We start from the raw sequence: 15,544 nt of genomic DNA on the forward strand, positions 1-15,544 counted from the left end.
GACTATAGTCAGCAGAAGCCACAGCTTTGACTTTACGGTCCTGATTTAGTTCAATTGTTTTATCCCTTTCTTACAAATACATAAGTCAAATTGACAGATAAAGGCAAACTATTCATACCTAATTCAGTACGGATATGATGGTCGTTCTTGTCTACGTGACAGCGTGATAAAACTGTGGCCGTCACTTTCTATCCCACGGTGTTAAAAAGTGACAGTTATTTTGATCACGTGGATAAAGATGGATAAAGCCATCCATAATACGCCGGCAGGTCAGTATCGCGTTTATGAATAACGTCAAATTTCTTTGGTTTATAGGAAGGGGAGCATGTCACACAATCAAACGAAGAATACATATATTCACCATCATTATCGCAAAGCGTAACACCTGATCCTCTAAAATGTGAACCCGGTGAGGACATAGAACACAGTCGAGAAGAAAATGCTGAACTTCCTAAACAACGTGGTTCTAAAAGGCAAGTACCACCGCCCACACTGTTAAGAGCCCATCAACGTGATAATAATCGTGATTATTTAAATTTAACGATAGATATTTAAAAAAGGGGGCCGCTACGTACTGTATTTTGTATTTAAGTACCTTTTGAATACATCAGACTAGTTTTTATGTTGCTGGATTCGTCGATCTATGAACTCAAAACAAAAACGGCCGCGTAAAAGGTACTTAATTAAAAAATACAGTACGTAGCGGCTCCCTTTTTAGGGTTCCGTACCCAAAGGGTAAAACGGGACCCTATTACTAAGACTCCGCTGTCCGTCCGTCCGTCCGTCCGTCTGTCACCAGGCTGTATCTCGTGATCTGTGATAGCTAGACAGCTGAAATTTTCACAGATGATGTATTTCTGTTGCCGCTATAACAACAAATACTAAAAACAGAATAAAATAAAGACTTAAGTGGGGCTCCCATACAACAAACGTGATTTTTGACCGAAGTTAAGCAACGTCGGGCGGGGTCAGTACTTGGATGGGTGACCGTTTTTATAGATAATGGGTACGGAACCCTTCGTGTGCGAGTCCGACTCGCACTTGCCCGGTTTTTTAAATATCTTTCGTTAAATTTAAATAATCACGATTATTTAGCAGCGGCGCTAGTGTGCACGTGGATGGGCTTTTAATTATACATCGGTGGACCTTATCCCTTTTGTAATAAGGTCCACCGATGTACAGTTAGGAGTGTTACTGTTTGTCATTATTCTTCGTCTTCCTCGCGTTATCCCGGCATTTTGCCACGGCTCATGGGAGCCTGGGGTCCGCTTGGCAACTAATCACAAGAATTGACGTAGTTTTTACAAAGCGACTGTCATCTGACCTTCCAACCCAGAGGGAAACTAGGCCTTATTAGTCCGGTTTCCTCACGATGTTTTCCTTTACCGAAAAGCGACTGGTAAGTATCAAATGATATTTCGTACATAAGTTCCGAAAAACTCATTGGTAAGAGTCGGGGTTTGAACCCGCGACCTCCGGATTGAAAGTCGCATGCTCTTACCGCCTAGGCCACCAGCGCTTTATCAAGTATTCGTCATTATCATTAGAAATTTGGTAAAGTCTCCAAAGTCCTCTTAACCCTTTTCCAGGCAATCTACAAGGTTTTCACAAAAAAACCCAAATATATTCCAATTAATCGAGCTTTGATGATTCATTTGAAGACAAGTCACAGCCAAGTGCAATCTAATTTGAACCTTAAATCTGAATGCTAAAGTTGAAATTCTATTGGCGCGTATGTGGTTCGTAAATCGTACTATGCCTGGAAAAAGGTTAGCCCGATTCGAACAATGTTTACAAGATGTCACAGCGAAGCGATATCTGATCAGAGAGCCTACCGCGAACCACGTTGGACGTGTTGCCTCCCTGTCACACTTACGTACGAATTTACAAGAGCGACAGAGAGGCAATACGTCGAACGTGGTTCGAGGTAGGCCCTCTGAATGAAGTCAGTTATCATTCGCCCGTGCGTCTCGCTCGCGCTAATAGATCTACGGCCCAGGGCTCGGAACCGGTATTGAAATACCTGTTAATATCGTTCCAAAACCGTTATATTATTTCGTTCATAAAAAAATCGGTTAATTGATGGATCGCGAACTAACAAATTACGTTCTCTCTCCTAACCGGTAAGAAGAGGGGACGGAACTATATAGTTCGCACGGAACGATATAATACCGGTTACTCTTGGCTTTCGGAGACTCTCGGTTAAACTCGTTGTCATACGTGAAAGAGATCGTTCGTTCGTTCTATCTCGCTTCCATATTTTCAATTTAACCGGTTAATTTCGTAGTTTCCTCGAGAACGAAATGAGAACGTATATGGCATAAACCGTTATCACAAAAGAACAGATCTTTAACCGGTAACCGCAAACAAATGAGAGCGGTTTCCGAGCCCTGGTACGGGCAAGACCGAGCGAAATGAACGCATGAATGATAAGTAACTGACATCATTTAGATATCGTTTTGAAGTTCGAATTGGCCTCTGTATAACTATTAAATATTATTTCAGACGCAGCTCAAATCTTCAAATAAGTGCCCTCTCAGACTTCATGATATCACATCCAAATGTTGCCACTAGGCACCCAAAAGAGAATGTACCCGCCTGGGTCAAAATCACCCGTCATCTCAACAGTATAGGCACCGCTAGAAGTATGAAGGCGTGGTGGCAAGTAAGTTTCATGATGTCCCATCCTAAAGTTGCCACAAGGCACCCAAGTGAGAACATATACGCCTGGGTCAAAACACCCGTCATCTCAACAGTATAGGCCCCGCTTGGGAGTATGAAGACGTGGCGTCAAGTAAGTTTCATGATATCCCATCCTAAAGTTGCCACAAGGCACCCAAGTGAGAATATATACGCCGTCCAAATCACCCGTCATCTCAACAGTATAGGCCCCGCTAGGAGTATGAAGACGTGGCGTCAAGTAAGTTTCATGATATCCCATCCTAAAGTTGCCACAAGGCACCCAAAGGAGAATATGCCCGCCTGGGTCAAAATCACCCGTCATCTGAACAGTATAGGCCCCGCTAGGAGTATGAAGGCGTGGTGTCAAGTAAGTTTCATGATATCCCATCCTAAAGTTGCCACTAGGCACCCGAAAGAGAATGTACCCGCCTGGGTCAAAACCACCCGTCATCTCAACATTATAGGCCCCGCTAGGAGTATGAAGGCGTGGTGTCAAGTAACTTTCATCCTGAACTTGCCTCTCACCTAACCATTTTTGACCTTCACACACACACACATACATAGGTCACTAGATAGGTTTTACAATAGACAAATATAAAAAAGGAGGCCTATCACATGTACTTTCTAAAACTATATTTCCATAGACAATGATTGGCCGGAAAACTTTCTTACTTTCTTTATAATTTAACTTTAAAAACGTCGGCGTGGCCTAAGGACGATTTACGAATATTTTATACAACATTTTCATTTCATACAAAGTTTGGATTATTTAACAGTAAATTTAAAAAGAAAGGTAATGTTTTTCGTCCAATCATTTGTCTATGGAAATATAGTTTTTAAAAGTACATGTGATAGGCCATATCTTTGTTTCATGTATGAAGATTTTATTAATATAATAAGTTATTGTATTACAGACATGGAAAGACCTCAAGAACCGTATCCGCTCGAGGGTCCATGCAAAGAATCGCAGCTGCGGCTGGGATCTGCATGGTTTTAGACAGAGGAAGCTGCGGATACTCCTCGGGATGACGCCCAGGGACAGACAGACGGACCCAGAAACTGACATAGACCAACCTGAGACCGACGGCGAAACTGTAAGTGATACTTTATTTTTTATTTTTGACGACCGGTCTGGCCTAGTGGGTAGTGACCCTGCCTATGAAGCCGATGGTCCCGGGTTCGAATCCTGGTAAGGACATTTATTTGTATGATGATACAGATATTTGTTCCTGAGTCATCGTTGTTTTCTATGTATTTAAGTATTTGTATATTATATATATCGTTGTCTGAGTACCCACAACACAAGCTTTCTTGAGCTTACAGTGGGCTTAGTCAATTTGTTTAAAAAATGTCTTATAATATTTATTTATTTTCACCACACCAGCTCGGAAAGGCTTACTTTGCACTTCAAAAACTGATAGCAAAGTTGCATTTTATTCACATGTGAGGCAAAGTAATCGAATGCAAATTTTGAGTTGTTTTCTTATGTTTGCTGGTAGTAGGCTGATTTTGGATGATAAATATTTAATAACATTCATTTGGATTTGATTTAGTTTGATTTTGTTTGATATTTTACATTTAATATTTGTTTCGGGTTGGTGTGGTGAAAATTTTTGTGTTTCACTCGGGGGCAAATTTTGTTTAACCCTTGTGCTTTGAAACCCTCGCAACGCTCAAGATTCCGTTTTTCGAACCACTCGCTACGCTCGTGGTTCAATTTTGGAATCTTTCGCTTGCTCGGGTATCAATATTAGCACGAGCGGTTAAACAACAACTTTGCCCCCTTGTAAAACAAATAACTATTAATGTTTTGGTTAGGATGCGTAATGTAATGACTCAGGGGACGTTCATATATTACCTAACGTAATTTTCGTTGAGGTTTCCATTTTGACGCTTAATTCGGTATTACATAACGTACGTAACTTAACGTAATCCAATTTGCATTAAATATTGTCTACCCTTTTAATAATCATTTATCTAAATATGTACTTTATTTCAAATTAATTTTACAGCTCGAAGAATACAGCAAGCCTGAATCCGAAGTAGCAGTAGCCCCGCGTGCCCCATCACCCCGCTCCGTCCTATATAACCTCGCTGAGATCCTCGCTCGAAATAGCCCCAAGAACGAGAATAGGGAAACAAATAAGAAATCTACACCCGAAACTAGTGTTTCTAATGAGACAAATGATATTTTACGGGTAAGTTGTCTTTTTCAGGCAATGTTCACATTAGCCCCGCAGTCTTTTATAACCTCGCTGAAGTCGCTCTAAATCACCCCAGGGCGGAGAACAATAGGTAGAGTCAGACCAAGAAAAGTGCAGCGGATTTGATAGCCCACGCAGTGTAAGTGTTATTTTACGTCACAATTTCATAGAAGTTTGACGTTTAAAATAACACGTGTTATTTTCTTGGTCTGACTCTAGACTATAATTGGTTAAGCAAATCTTGTCAGTAGCAAAAGGCGGCAAATTTGAAAAATCGTGGGTTAGCAACACCGTGTTGGAATAATTCCAAAATCACGTGTCATCTGTGTTTCATCTGTGGAATGTGGATCGTGAATGACAGCCATCTTGTTTGTTTACATTCTGAATCGTTGCTAATTCATTTTAAACCTTATTCCACAGGAATTGGTGCTAGAATTGAAACGTAGCAACGAGTTGAAAGCTGAACAAAATTGTCATCTGAAGGACATGTTACAACAACTAAAGTAAGTATTCATTATAAAATATGTATAAACATTAGAGCAGTGCAATATTGCATTGCAACTTGGATCTCTCTTATAAACCGGTCACATGTGAGTTTGACAGACAGACATACGGTGGGACAGCCTGACCATAATCTGATGGGTGAATGCTGAGCAACTTTTTCTAAAAAGTCAACCCCGAAAACGTGAAATAAAAAACTGCTATTCCAAGGAAAACATAGATCATGATTTTTGCGTTTTCGCGGTTGGCCCCATAGTAAAAGTTGTTCAGTATGACCAATATATTCACCCCTCAGAGTATGATCATTGATCAGATATAATGAAATCGCTCTACCTACATATTATGCTAAACATGAACATATTCGAAATCCACCACTTAGTTAGGGTGGTATTCCACCTGTCCAATGTCATTGCGTCTCACTCCCTTATTAAGCAAAATGTGAGACGCAATACACATTGGACAATAATAATTGGATAGGTGGAATACCACCCTTAGTTAGCCTTCTTGCCCTACTATAAAATATGCGGCCCTTAGACCAGCTAGTGGCGATTTTCCTAAAAAAATTTATGCTAGAGTTACACCAAGAAAAGTCTGCAGCGATTTTGATAGCCCACGCAGGGCAAGTGTTATTTATACGGCATAATTTCATAGAAGTTTGACGTTTAAAATTACACTTGCACTGCGTGGGTTATCAAAATCGCTGCAGACTTCTCGGTCTGACTATATATATTTTTGTCGCTCATTTTACTCGCTAGAAGAGAAATAAATAAAAAATGTACTCGACTATGATTACTTGTACTGATATGCGACACTTAACACATTCATTGCCACTAAGTGCTACGGGTACGCTCGTAGCGCGTAGCCACGGTTTCGCCGCATGCAACGCGTATTCGCTACGAACAGTGTACCCGACAGTCGGGTTCTTGGCCCTGAATGTGTAATTTTTTTCAAAATCCATTTTTCAGGACCCCAACATGCACGCACACAAGCCAACACACAGATATTCCGACGCCAACAGATGACAGTCAAACAGATAACGCACTGGACGTACAAAAACAAGAGGATACTTTAGATCATGTTACTGAAGATCAGTGTAATGGAGTAGCTAATGATGAGGTAAGATCCCTACTAATATCATGAATGCTTCTTCTTCATCGCATTATCCCGGCATTTTTGCCACGGCTCAAGGGAGCCTGGGGTCCGCTTGACAACTAATGCCATGATTTGACGTATATAGGCACTAGTTTTTACGAAAGCGACCTTCCAACCCAGAGGGGAAACTAGGCCTTATTGGGATTAGTCCGGTTTCCTCACGATGTTTTCCTTCACCGAAAAGCAAGTGGTAAATATCAAATGATATTTCGTACATAAGTTCCGAAAAACTCATTGGTACGAGCCGGAGTTTGAACCCGCGACCTCCACATTGAAAGTCGCACGCTCTTACCGCTAGGCCACCAGCGCTCTAATATCATGAATGCGAATCTAACTTTTACCAATTTTCTAATTTTTTTTTACCGTAATCCATAAGTACTCACCGAAGAGTTTGGATGTTCAAAAACTTTATACAAGTTATATCTCAAAATAAAAATTATTTGTTTACTTTTTTTTTTATTAATAATTTTACTCTAGTCTATAAAACAATACAGTCATTCGACGAAGCCGTCTAGATAGGGCAATCGTGCGGTGTGCGAGGGGTGGGTCTTGCGCACCCGAGCTGCATACATCGCCATTGTTAGTAGCTCGTGCAGTAAAACAATATAATTCGCTGAACACGTATAATTTGAAAACTTTTTATCAACTTTTTACAAAAAAATGAGTTAGCGGTCACACCCTGTATAAATTTTAAAAATTATAAAATTCACCAAAAACACTATTTTGATTCGTTTAAACTTATTTAAAACACAGTATTGTCTGCCTTCCGCATAAGGGGGGTAAACATGAAGGCAAAAAAAGAATACGGCAGAAAATTTAGCTGAAAAGAAAAATGTATTAATGTGGCGAATAGTATGGACGATGATGGTTGACACGTTGGGTGAATGATACCTAAATTTTATACCGATTATTTATACCGCCCGTCAAATGCGGCAATTTGAATTTTGAGGATTTGTAATATGCGGATAGCAGATATTCAACAAATAATAAATGGCAAAACAAAAATATGGCGCAAAATACACAACAAATAATTAGCTGGTTATAAAAATTTGAATTGGAAGACTAACGTTAAAATTTTAAAATACTACGGTCTTGAATTTCAGTCAGGAAAGGGGATAAAGGTGGTCTTGACGTTCAGGGGTAAAAGGGTAAAGGGGACAAATGTGGAAGCGCACGCAAGGGTGCCGGTAGCTGGATCCGAATTTACTTGTTTTGCATGGATGGCGCACAAGTTGGTGTCTTCAAACAGGCCGACGAGGTAAGCCTCACTCGCTTCCTGGCGAACGCGTATGGCAGCAGACCCGAGGTAAGCCTCACTCGCTTCCTGGCGAGCGCGTATGGCAGCAGACCCGAGGTAAGCCTCACTCGCTTCCTGGCGAGCGCGTATGGCAGCAGACCCGAGGTAAGCCTCACTCGCTTCCTGGCGAGCGCGTATGGCAGCAGACCCGAGGTAAGCCTCACTCGCTTCCTGGCGAGCGCGTATGGCAGCAGACCCGAGGTAAGCCTCACTCGCTTCCTGGCGAGCGCGTATGGCAGCAGACCCGAGGTAAGCCTCATTCGCTTCCTGGCGAGCGCGTATGGCAGCAGACCCGAGGTAAGCCTCACTCGCTTCCTGGCGAGCGCGTATGGCAGCAGACCCGAGGTAAGCCTCACTCGCTTCCTGGCGAGCGCGTATGGCAGCAGACCCGAGGTAAGCCTCACTCGCTTCCTGGCGAGCGCGTATGGCAGCAGACCCGAGGTAAGCCTCACTCGCTTCCTGGCGAGCGCGTATGGCAGCAGACCCGAGGTAAGCCTCACTCGCTTCCTGGCGAGCGCGTATGGCAGCAGACCCGAGGTAAGCCTCACTCGCTTCCTGGCGAGCGCGTATGGCCGCAGACCCGAGGTAAGCCTCACTCGCTTCCTGGCGAGCGCGTATGGCCGCAGACCCGAGGTAAGCCTCACTCGCTTCCTAGCCAGCGCGTATAGCAGCAGACCGGGCGGTAACGATGAGGTTTCTTCACTCCACGGCGGATGGATTTCCGCACACTATTAAAAACCTCGTATTAAATATCAAACTGGATATAAAATGCCAATCTGGTTAAAAAAAACACCCCGGGAACACGAACAACTCTTCAGCACAAAATCCACAAACCATCTGCCTAAAAACAATTTCAATCTTTTCTTTCTCGAACATTCCATAAAAATTTAAATTCAAAATATGCCTAAAGATTCACTTTATTACATCCAGCCAGCAGTTATTTGTTTGTAAAACAGGTTCGCAATCTCGAGTTTTGAATCTTCGAGTTTTTGATATAAGCGCCACCTACGCGTATTCGCGTGAATCCACAACAGCGAAACACGGCCTGACAAAAAACTGAAGCCACAGTTCGGTAGTTCCACACAGACGTAGACAGATGTAGCGTTTCGCTACACTCGGTACTACTTACAGGGCTAGCGTAAGTCAAATGTAAGTTTTGGGCAGTTGTGTAAAAAGTATATGACACCACTGACAACCCTACTGTTATGTGTTCTTGTGCGGTGTCTGCATTTAAGAGGCCGTGATCGATTTTAGAGCAGAAATGTGAAATTGATGGATTTGGTCGTTGAAATTGTACACCTTTTGTTCCGTAATATCTAAATAGCAAGTATTGGTTTCTAATAGCACGTCTTCTCATCTTGGCTTTTAATAATGAGGTCGCGAGCGTGCGTCACCGGTAATAGGGAATATTAGGCAAAGCTCTGCGTAGGTGGCACCTTTGTAGCACATACAGTAAACAAACCACATTGACACATGACCTACCGCGAAACAAAAAAATCGACATTTCTTTATCTAATCTCTCTATCACTCTTGCATATTCGGGCGATAAAGAGGCAGATAACTAAATTTCGATTTTCGCGTTTACCGGTAGGCCCTTGTTAACAAACCGCCTTGATGCATCAATGTCATATTTTATCGTCTGTGAAAACTTGTCAAAAAACAGTTTAAGGCACAGTATGTATAAGTTAGTCTATGAATTTACTGAGTCGGTAGTGCTGCACTCTGGCGGCAGAACATTGCAGTAATATCCCCTATACATGACGAGAAGGGGCAGTTTTTAAAAATTCATTAAAAAATTATGGTTGTAAATTATACTAAATGATGTATAAAAACAGTTTCAGGAAATGTTGAAATTAAGTCGAGTTTCAAAGAAATTGTCACCTGTTTTGAAGTAATTTCTGGAGAAAATTGATTTTGTCTAATTTTCATTTACACTACTTCAAAGTCATAATAACAAAAATGTAGTCTACAAAAGTTCGAGTACAGGATATGTGTAATACAAATTTACCATTTTTAGCAGTCCAAACTTTACGAAATTTACAAATAAGATCAAGTCAGTGCTTTACGCGCGTTTACCTAAACGTCCTTCAGAAAAAAAAATCATTACTAATTTATTGAGTATGTTTTCAAAAAAATTATCTACAAAAGTACAAGATGGGAAGACGTGCGAATAGAAACCAGTACTTGCTATTTCTATTAGGTAGCACAAAGTGTAGAATTTCTTCGTCAAAATCTATCAATTTTACATTTTTGCGACTAAAATCGATGACGGCCTCTTAAGCAAACATCAAACGCGTCGGTCCACTGTTACTTTTTACACTGTGGTAATAGCAACCAGCTTGAGATAAAGTTTATCTTTTCTTATTTGTCAGGAGCCCGCAGGACGTGCGCCCGCGCCTGTCATCAGACCAGTAGCCCTATCTTCGTTGACGTCGACCGACACGCGTAAGTCATGTTCACTGATTTTATTGGCTACGTGCACGGCTGTCACCGCAAATCTAGGGGAAAACGTCAATTCACTACATCTTAGAAAACTACTCCAAACTCCAAAACTACTGAACGGCTTTTCACACGATTTTCATCTATCAATAGAGGTATTCGTGAGGAAGGTTTAGGTATATAACTTGTTAACGTTTTGTTTAAATTGGTTGAAATATGACGATGTTGTCGGAAAAAATCACGCTGTCTAGGAGCTTTAATCGAAAACGCTGCTTAATCCGTTTGAGTTATAAAAACACAATGTATGGTGGGATTGTCTCTCTTTTATCGGTCTACAAAAAAGTCCGCGACGGTGTATGTCTATCTTTTAACGATAACTTACTATACCCATTCTTATCTTCTACAATAAAATTTTGTAATGTAGTAAACAACTACATTTAGTGTTTAACGGTAACTTCATGGATTGCTGCGACATAATGCATATTGCTTGTATCAGCGATAAAATACATGTATATATACGCATAAACTAATAGAATAAATGGAATTATTATACTAGAAAGAGCAAAAAGTTTGAACCACGAATAATTTTTTTTTTAATTATTTTACCTGTCTAAAAGACAATCAGATCAAATAACTTCTTAAATTATTTTTTTTTAACAAATGTAAGCAAGTAACATGTTATATTTTTTTTCTCTCCTGCCACCCCGGGGGGGAAACGGACTTTCGGGGGAGGTGTAATGTAGTAAACAACTACATTTAGTGTTTAACGGTAACTTCATGGATTGCTGCGACATAATGCATATTGCTTGTATCAGCGATAAAATACATGTATATATACGCATAAACTAATAGAATAAATGGAATTATTATACTAGACACCGAGCTTATCACTTCTAACCCTTTCCAGTCACCCTACAACGTTAGTACAATTTCATAATATGTGGTTTTTGTAAAGCTATTTACATGGATACAGTATTAATAATTATCAAATTAAATACTTTAGTTATATTAAGCATTTCATACAGATTACAATGGTCCCTTACATCATACAATTTAAATGAATATCTCAGGAGTAATCGTAAATTAAAGTTCCATTTCGAGCCATATAACTTGTATGAAATGTTAAAGACGCTGTCCTTGGTTAGTTCCAATTTTCACCACCTCATAATGTGCGGTTCTTGAACGCATCATGGAGGGTTTATAATATTTGGGTAGATAAAATTAATTAGCGAATATATTACAGCTGGGCCACAATACAAGCGGGTGAAAGTGCAATCTATCGTGAAGGGAGAACCTAGAACAATGGCCAGAAGGATCATCAGATTAAAGGTAACAACTTATACAAAGGAGTATTTATTTATCTAGTTAATGACGTGATAACGTCTTATAAATCGATGAACACCGGTAGCATGCACGAAAAAGTGTCACGTTGTGGACAGATCTCCATGGCAACGTTGTGGACAAATCTCCATGGTAACGTTACGGCCACGTTTTCTTATGACGTTATCACGCAAAATTATCGTACGTAAACCGACTTAGACAACAATATTTTTTGGTTATTTTTTTAAGGGGTTTCGTCACGCAGTGACGATGGTACCCTTAAACTAATAACGCATAGACAGATAGTCCCCATACGGCTAACCTGTCAAAAGTGAAGCCGAAACACGATCGATGTGTGCGTGCGAGGCTCGTGTTTTACGCTCAGCAACACACACATGTATACAAAAACGTGTGGCCAGTATATAGATATTTCCATCAAAGTGGGGTATTTTAACCACATCCTTAACACTTGGTTATTTGTAATAATTTGTAAGTGTGTAGATTTGATTTTGTAGCAAAAGCTTTTTATGTTCCTTTTAAGGATTTTTGCATTTCAGTAGTTTTCAATTAAAAAACTGATACATTTTTACTATTTTTTATTTCAAATGTGCATAAAATAATATGTATTATTTACATAAATTGAAATAAAATAATGAAATATTTAAAAATATATAATTTTTATAGAATTATACAAGGAACTTCAACTAAGCGTATTCCTTTTTGAAGCTAAACGTCATGTCTCATTTTGAGGAAAAAATATTCACTACACTGGCAACATTTATAAGAAATGGCGGCTGACGAAACATTGGATTTTTGTAGTTACGATTACTTAAAAATATCACATTAAACTCTATACTTACGCATGAAATGTAATGTAAGTCGGTTTGTTTTTATGATATGATGCGTTGTGACACCCATTCAATGCACAAACAACCATTTTTCCTGTGTTTTTGATTTTTAAACGGGAGGTGTACACAAACCGACGTGACCTTGAGTACTGCCAGGGCCGATCGAATACGGTGACACGAGTGCGACGTGACGTCGCACTTGAAATGGCTTCACTAGGGATGTAGGAACACTCAATCTATGCCTTATAAATCTATGATGGTACCACTGTAGCGAGATCTATAGTAATAATTCAGTAGTGTAGTAGAATTCATTTATTTTATTAAGTGTAGTATGTAATTACCACAGAGAAAAAAATACATAGAGTGCTCACTCCATACATCAGTTTTAGTACCAAAAAGACTATATTTTCCGCTTTCCGCTACTCGATGCTAGATGTCGACTGCGAAAATAATAGTCGTTTTGGTACCAAAACTGATGTATGGAGTGAGCACTCTATTCTTAGGGCTCATTTAGACGATGCGAGAACTCGCATGCTACTTTCATTACATTGGGTGTTTTGATCGGTCGGTTGAATTGGACGTAACCAACAGTCCGCAATGTAACTAAAATCGCATGCGAGTTCGCGCGCCGTCTAAATCAGCCCTTACTATATTTCTCAATGGTATTACCTACATTTTATGTTATTGTTCATACAGGATGGGAGCGTGTTATTGATGCCAACCAACATGAAAACTCAAGCGGATAAAGATGGTGGTAAGTATAAGTCAAACTTTTTCTTGAAATGAAAAATAAAAACTAAGATCAAACTAGGATACAGAAACATTTCACTCAATTAAGTTGAGCATACGTCCTGTCGTTTTGCCTGGCTTGAATTGTCAATGATACTAGGTATAGAACTGATATATCTGACATTCTACGGGTAAAGGTACCTTATGGCGGTTGGCACTTAAAATTAGGGTCAGGTGCGGATAAAAATAAGACTACGTTTTTAACACTCAAAAACTTATTGTATTACATTTAAAAATTTTCGAGTTTTAAAAACGTAGTCTTATTTTTACCCGTGTTTTATATTTACCCCACCTGACCCTACGCTATTATTAACGACGCTCCAATACCAGCGCGGTGCTGCGTGACGTAAGCGCCGACCGTCGTAAGGTGCCTTTTCCCGTGAAAAGTCACATATTATCTTATAGTTATTATAACTGGCTCCTGTGCAGGGGCAATTAAAACTATGGGGCAAATGCAACTATTCTAAAAATACAACTTAATTCAGACTTGCATCGCGTTTATGAATAACGCAATTAGATTTTACGTCTTTAATATAATATTTTTTTATATTACAGATCAGCTGTACGTGGTGTGTGCACGTAAACGAAGATGAAACGAGATTAATAGTTTTAAATACACTTAAAATGTACTTACTATTATACTCTATCTATGCTATCTGTTTAATGTTATACTTGTAACTTAAGATAATCAATGTATTGATTAAAATATAAACGATATTTTACCTTGTTTCTTTAGTCTTATCTTTAGTGCATACTTACCCCTTTATTTTTTGTAGTGGGAAAAGCTTAGTCCCTTATTCATAAACGCGCTACAAACCTCGATTAGCTAATAATCGTTTGTCTTTATCTGTCATTTTGACTCATGTATTTGTAAGAAAGGGATAAAACATAATTTAACTAAATCAGGCCCGTAAAGTTTTATGAATAAGGGGGTTAGAATACATACAGCACCTTACACGTTAGAACTGTCTCGAGGAGTATCAATATTAGCTGTCTGTTGAAAGAATAGTACAGTCAACGATAAAAGCTTGTAACAATAATGAATTTTTTGATTAAAAACTTAGAGTTAGACCAACAAAAGTCTGTAGCGTAATACTTTGACAGCGAATTAAAAAACTATTTGGCAATGTTTTTTAGCAGTCAGTAAACGTCATTCATTATGGTATGTTCGTTAAAATCGTTTAAATATTCGTTGTGTTTTGTGATGAACGGGAAAAACATGGTGAAACCTTACAAAACCGGCGTGCGGGAGTTACCTACAGCTAAAATTTTTCATATACGCTAAATATGATAGAAATTTCACAAGTATCAAGACTAGTTAATCCATTTTCTGTGGTGTTGTCACATACTACTTTTTATCGAGCGCTGCAAACTTTCTTAGGTCTTACTCTATTAATTTTAGGTTCGTTTTAACCCGGGTGTTACAATACCTACATTTTATTCCCTTCTAAAATAATACAGATGCTTGACCGCCAACTGCACTTCCACTCGAATCATATCTCAATCAAGATAGATAAGACACATGACACAATTCTAAATGCGATACCAGATCTGCACTTCATTCGAAATGTCAATGCTAACATTTATATAAGCTGCACAAACATTTGAAGGTATTAGTCTTATCTATAGATTTGATTTGACATACTGCAATTTGATCCAGATCAAAAGAGTCTTCGAATCTTATTTTGTCGACAACCTGTCATCCATCCTGGGCCCTATTTCACCAAGCCGACATTTGTCAGTGACATATGTCGAGTGACAATTGTCAAGTGACAGGTGACAAGTGACAATTTCGTAAACTGTTTTTGTATAGCAATGTGTGGAAATATCTAATGTTGACCGAAACCAAAAGAATCCGTTGAAAAAGACTTACACATCTTCTTACAGACTAAATAAAAACGGCGTCCCGCAGGGAAGCATTCTTGGCCCGCTCCTTTTCCTGTTGTATATCAACGATTTACCCAATGTTTCCAATGATAAGTTCATATTGTTTGCTGATGATACAACAATAATCATTGAGGCCGAAGACATGGTCTCTTTAAGAAATAAAATTGAAATGTCATTAACGGAGATACATCAATGGCTGTCAAATAATTGTCTTAAGATAAACGTAAGCAAGACTAAAATTTTACAATTTAGAACGTACAAAACTAATTCAACCCCACTAAATGTTATCTTTGAAAATAATAAAATCGAGGAAGCCGATACAATCGCATTTTTAGGTATAAAAATGGATATTTATTTAAATTGGAAATCTCACATTAGTTATGTAGGCGATAAGATAGATCGTTTCGTATTTGCCCTAAGACGAC

At 39.2% G+C, this 15,544-nt stretch overlaps 2 protein-coding genes across 3 annotated transcripts in view; both read left to right on the forward strand.

The window, feature by feature from the left end:
- Positions 1 to 2,528, forward strand: part of LOC134801324 (uncharacterized) — a 20,984-nt gene extending 18,456 nt beyond the window's left edge. Inside the window, exons 17-18 of the mRNA XM_063773865.1 lie at positions 316 to 511; positions 2,506 to 2,528. Coding sequence (XP_063629935.1) covers positions 316 to 511; positions 2,506 to 2,528 — 219 coding nt within the window. The remainder of the gene's footprint in view (positions 1 to 315; positions 512 to 2,505) is intronic.
- LOC134801147 (uncharacterized) lies at positions 2,501 to 13,959 on the forward strand. Of its 2 annotated transcripts, none has more exons than XM_063773688.1 (9): positions 2,501 to 2,665; positions 3,597 to 3,776; positions 4,695 to 4,880; positions 5,307 to 5,389; positions 6,353 to 6,503; positions 10,209 to 10,281; positions 11,519 to 11,604; positions 13,140 to 13,197; positions 13,788 to 13,959. In XM_063773688.1, the coding sequence occupies exons 1-9, from the start codon at positions 2,546 to 2,548 to the stop codon at positions 13,823 to 13,825; spliced, it is 975 nt and encodes a 324-aa protein (XP_063629758.1). In that variant the 5' UTR covers positions 2,501 to 2,545; the 3' UTR covers positions 13,826 to 13,959. The 2 variants fall into 2 exon arrangements, with proteins under 2 accessions (XP_063629758.1, XP_063629757.1); XM_063773687.1 differs by lacking the exon at positions 2,501 to 2,665 and adding an exon at positions 2,933 to 3,178.
- The last annotated feature ends 1,585 nt before the right edge of the window (positions 13,960 to 15,544 follow it).

The sequence above is a fragment of the Cydia splendana genome, chromosome 21, assembly GCF_910591565.1.
Source record: "Cydia splendana chromosome 21, ilCydSple1.2, whole genome shotgun sequence".
Classification (NCBI taxonomy): Eukaryota; Metazoa; Arthropoda; class Insecta; order Lepidoptera; family Tortricidae; genus Cydia; species Cydia splendana.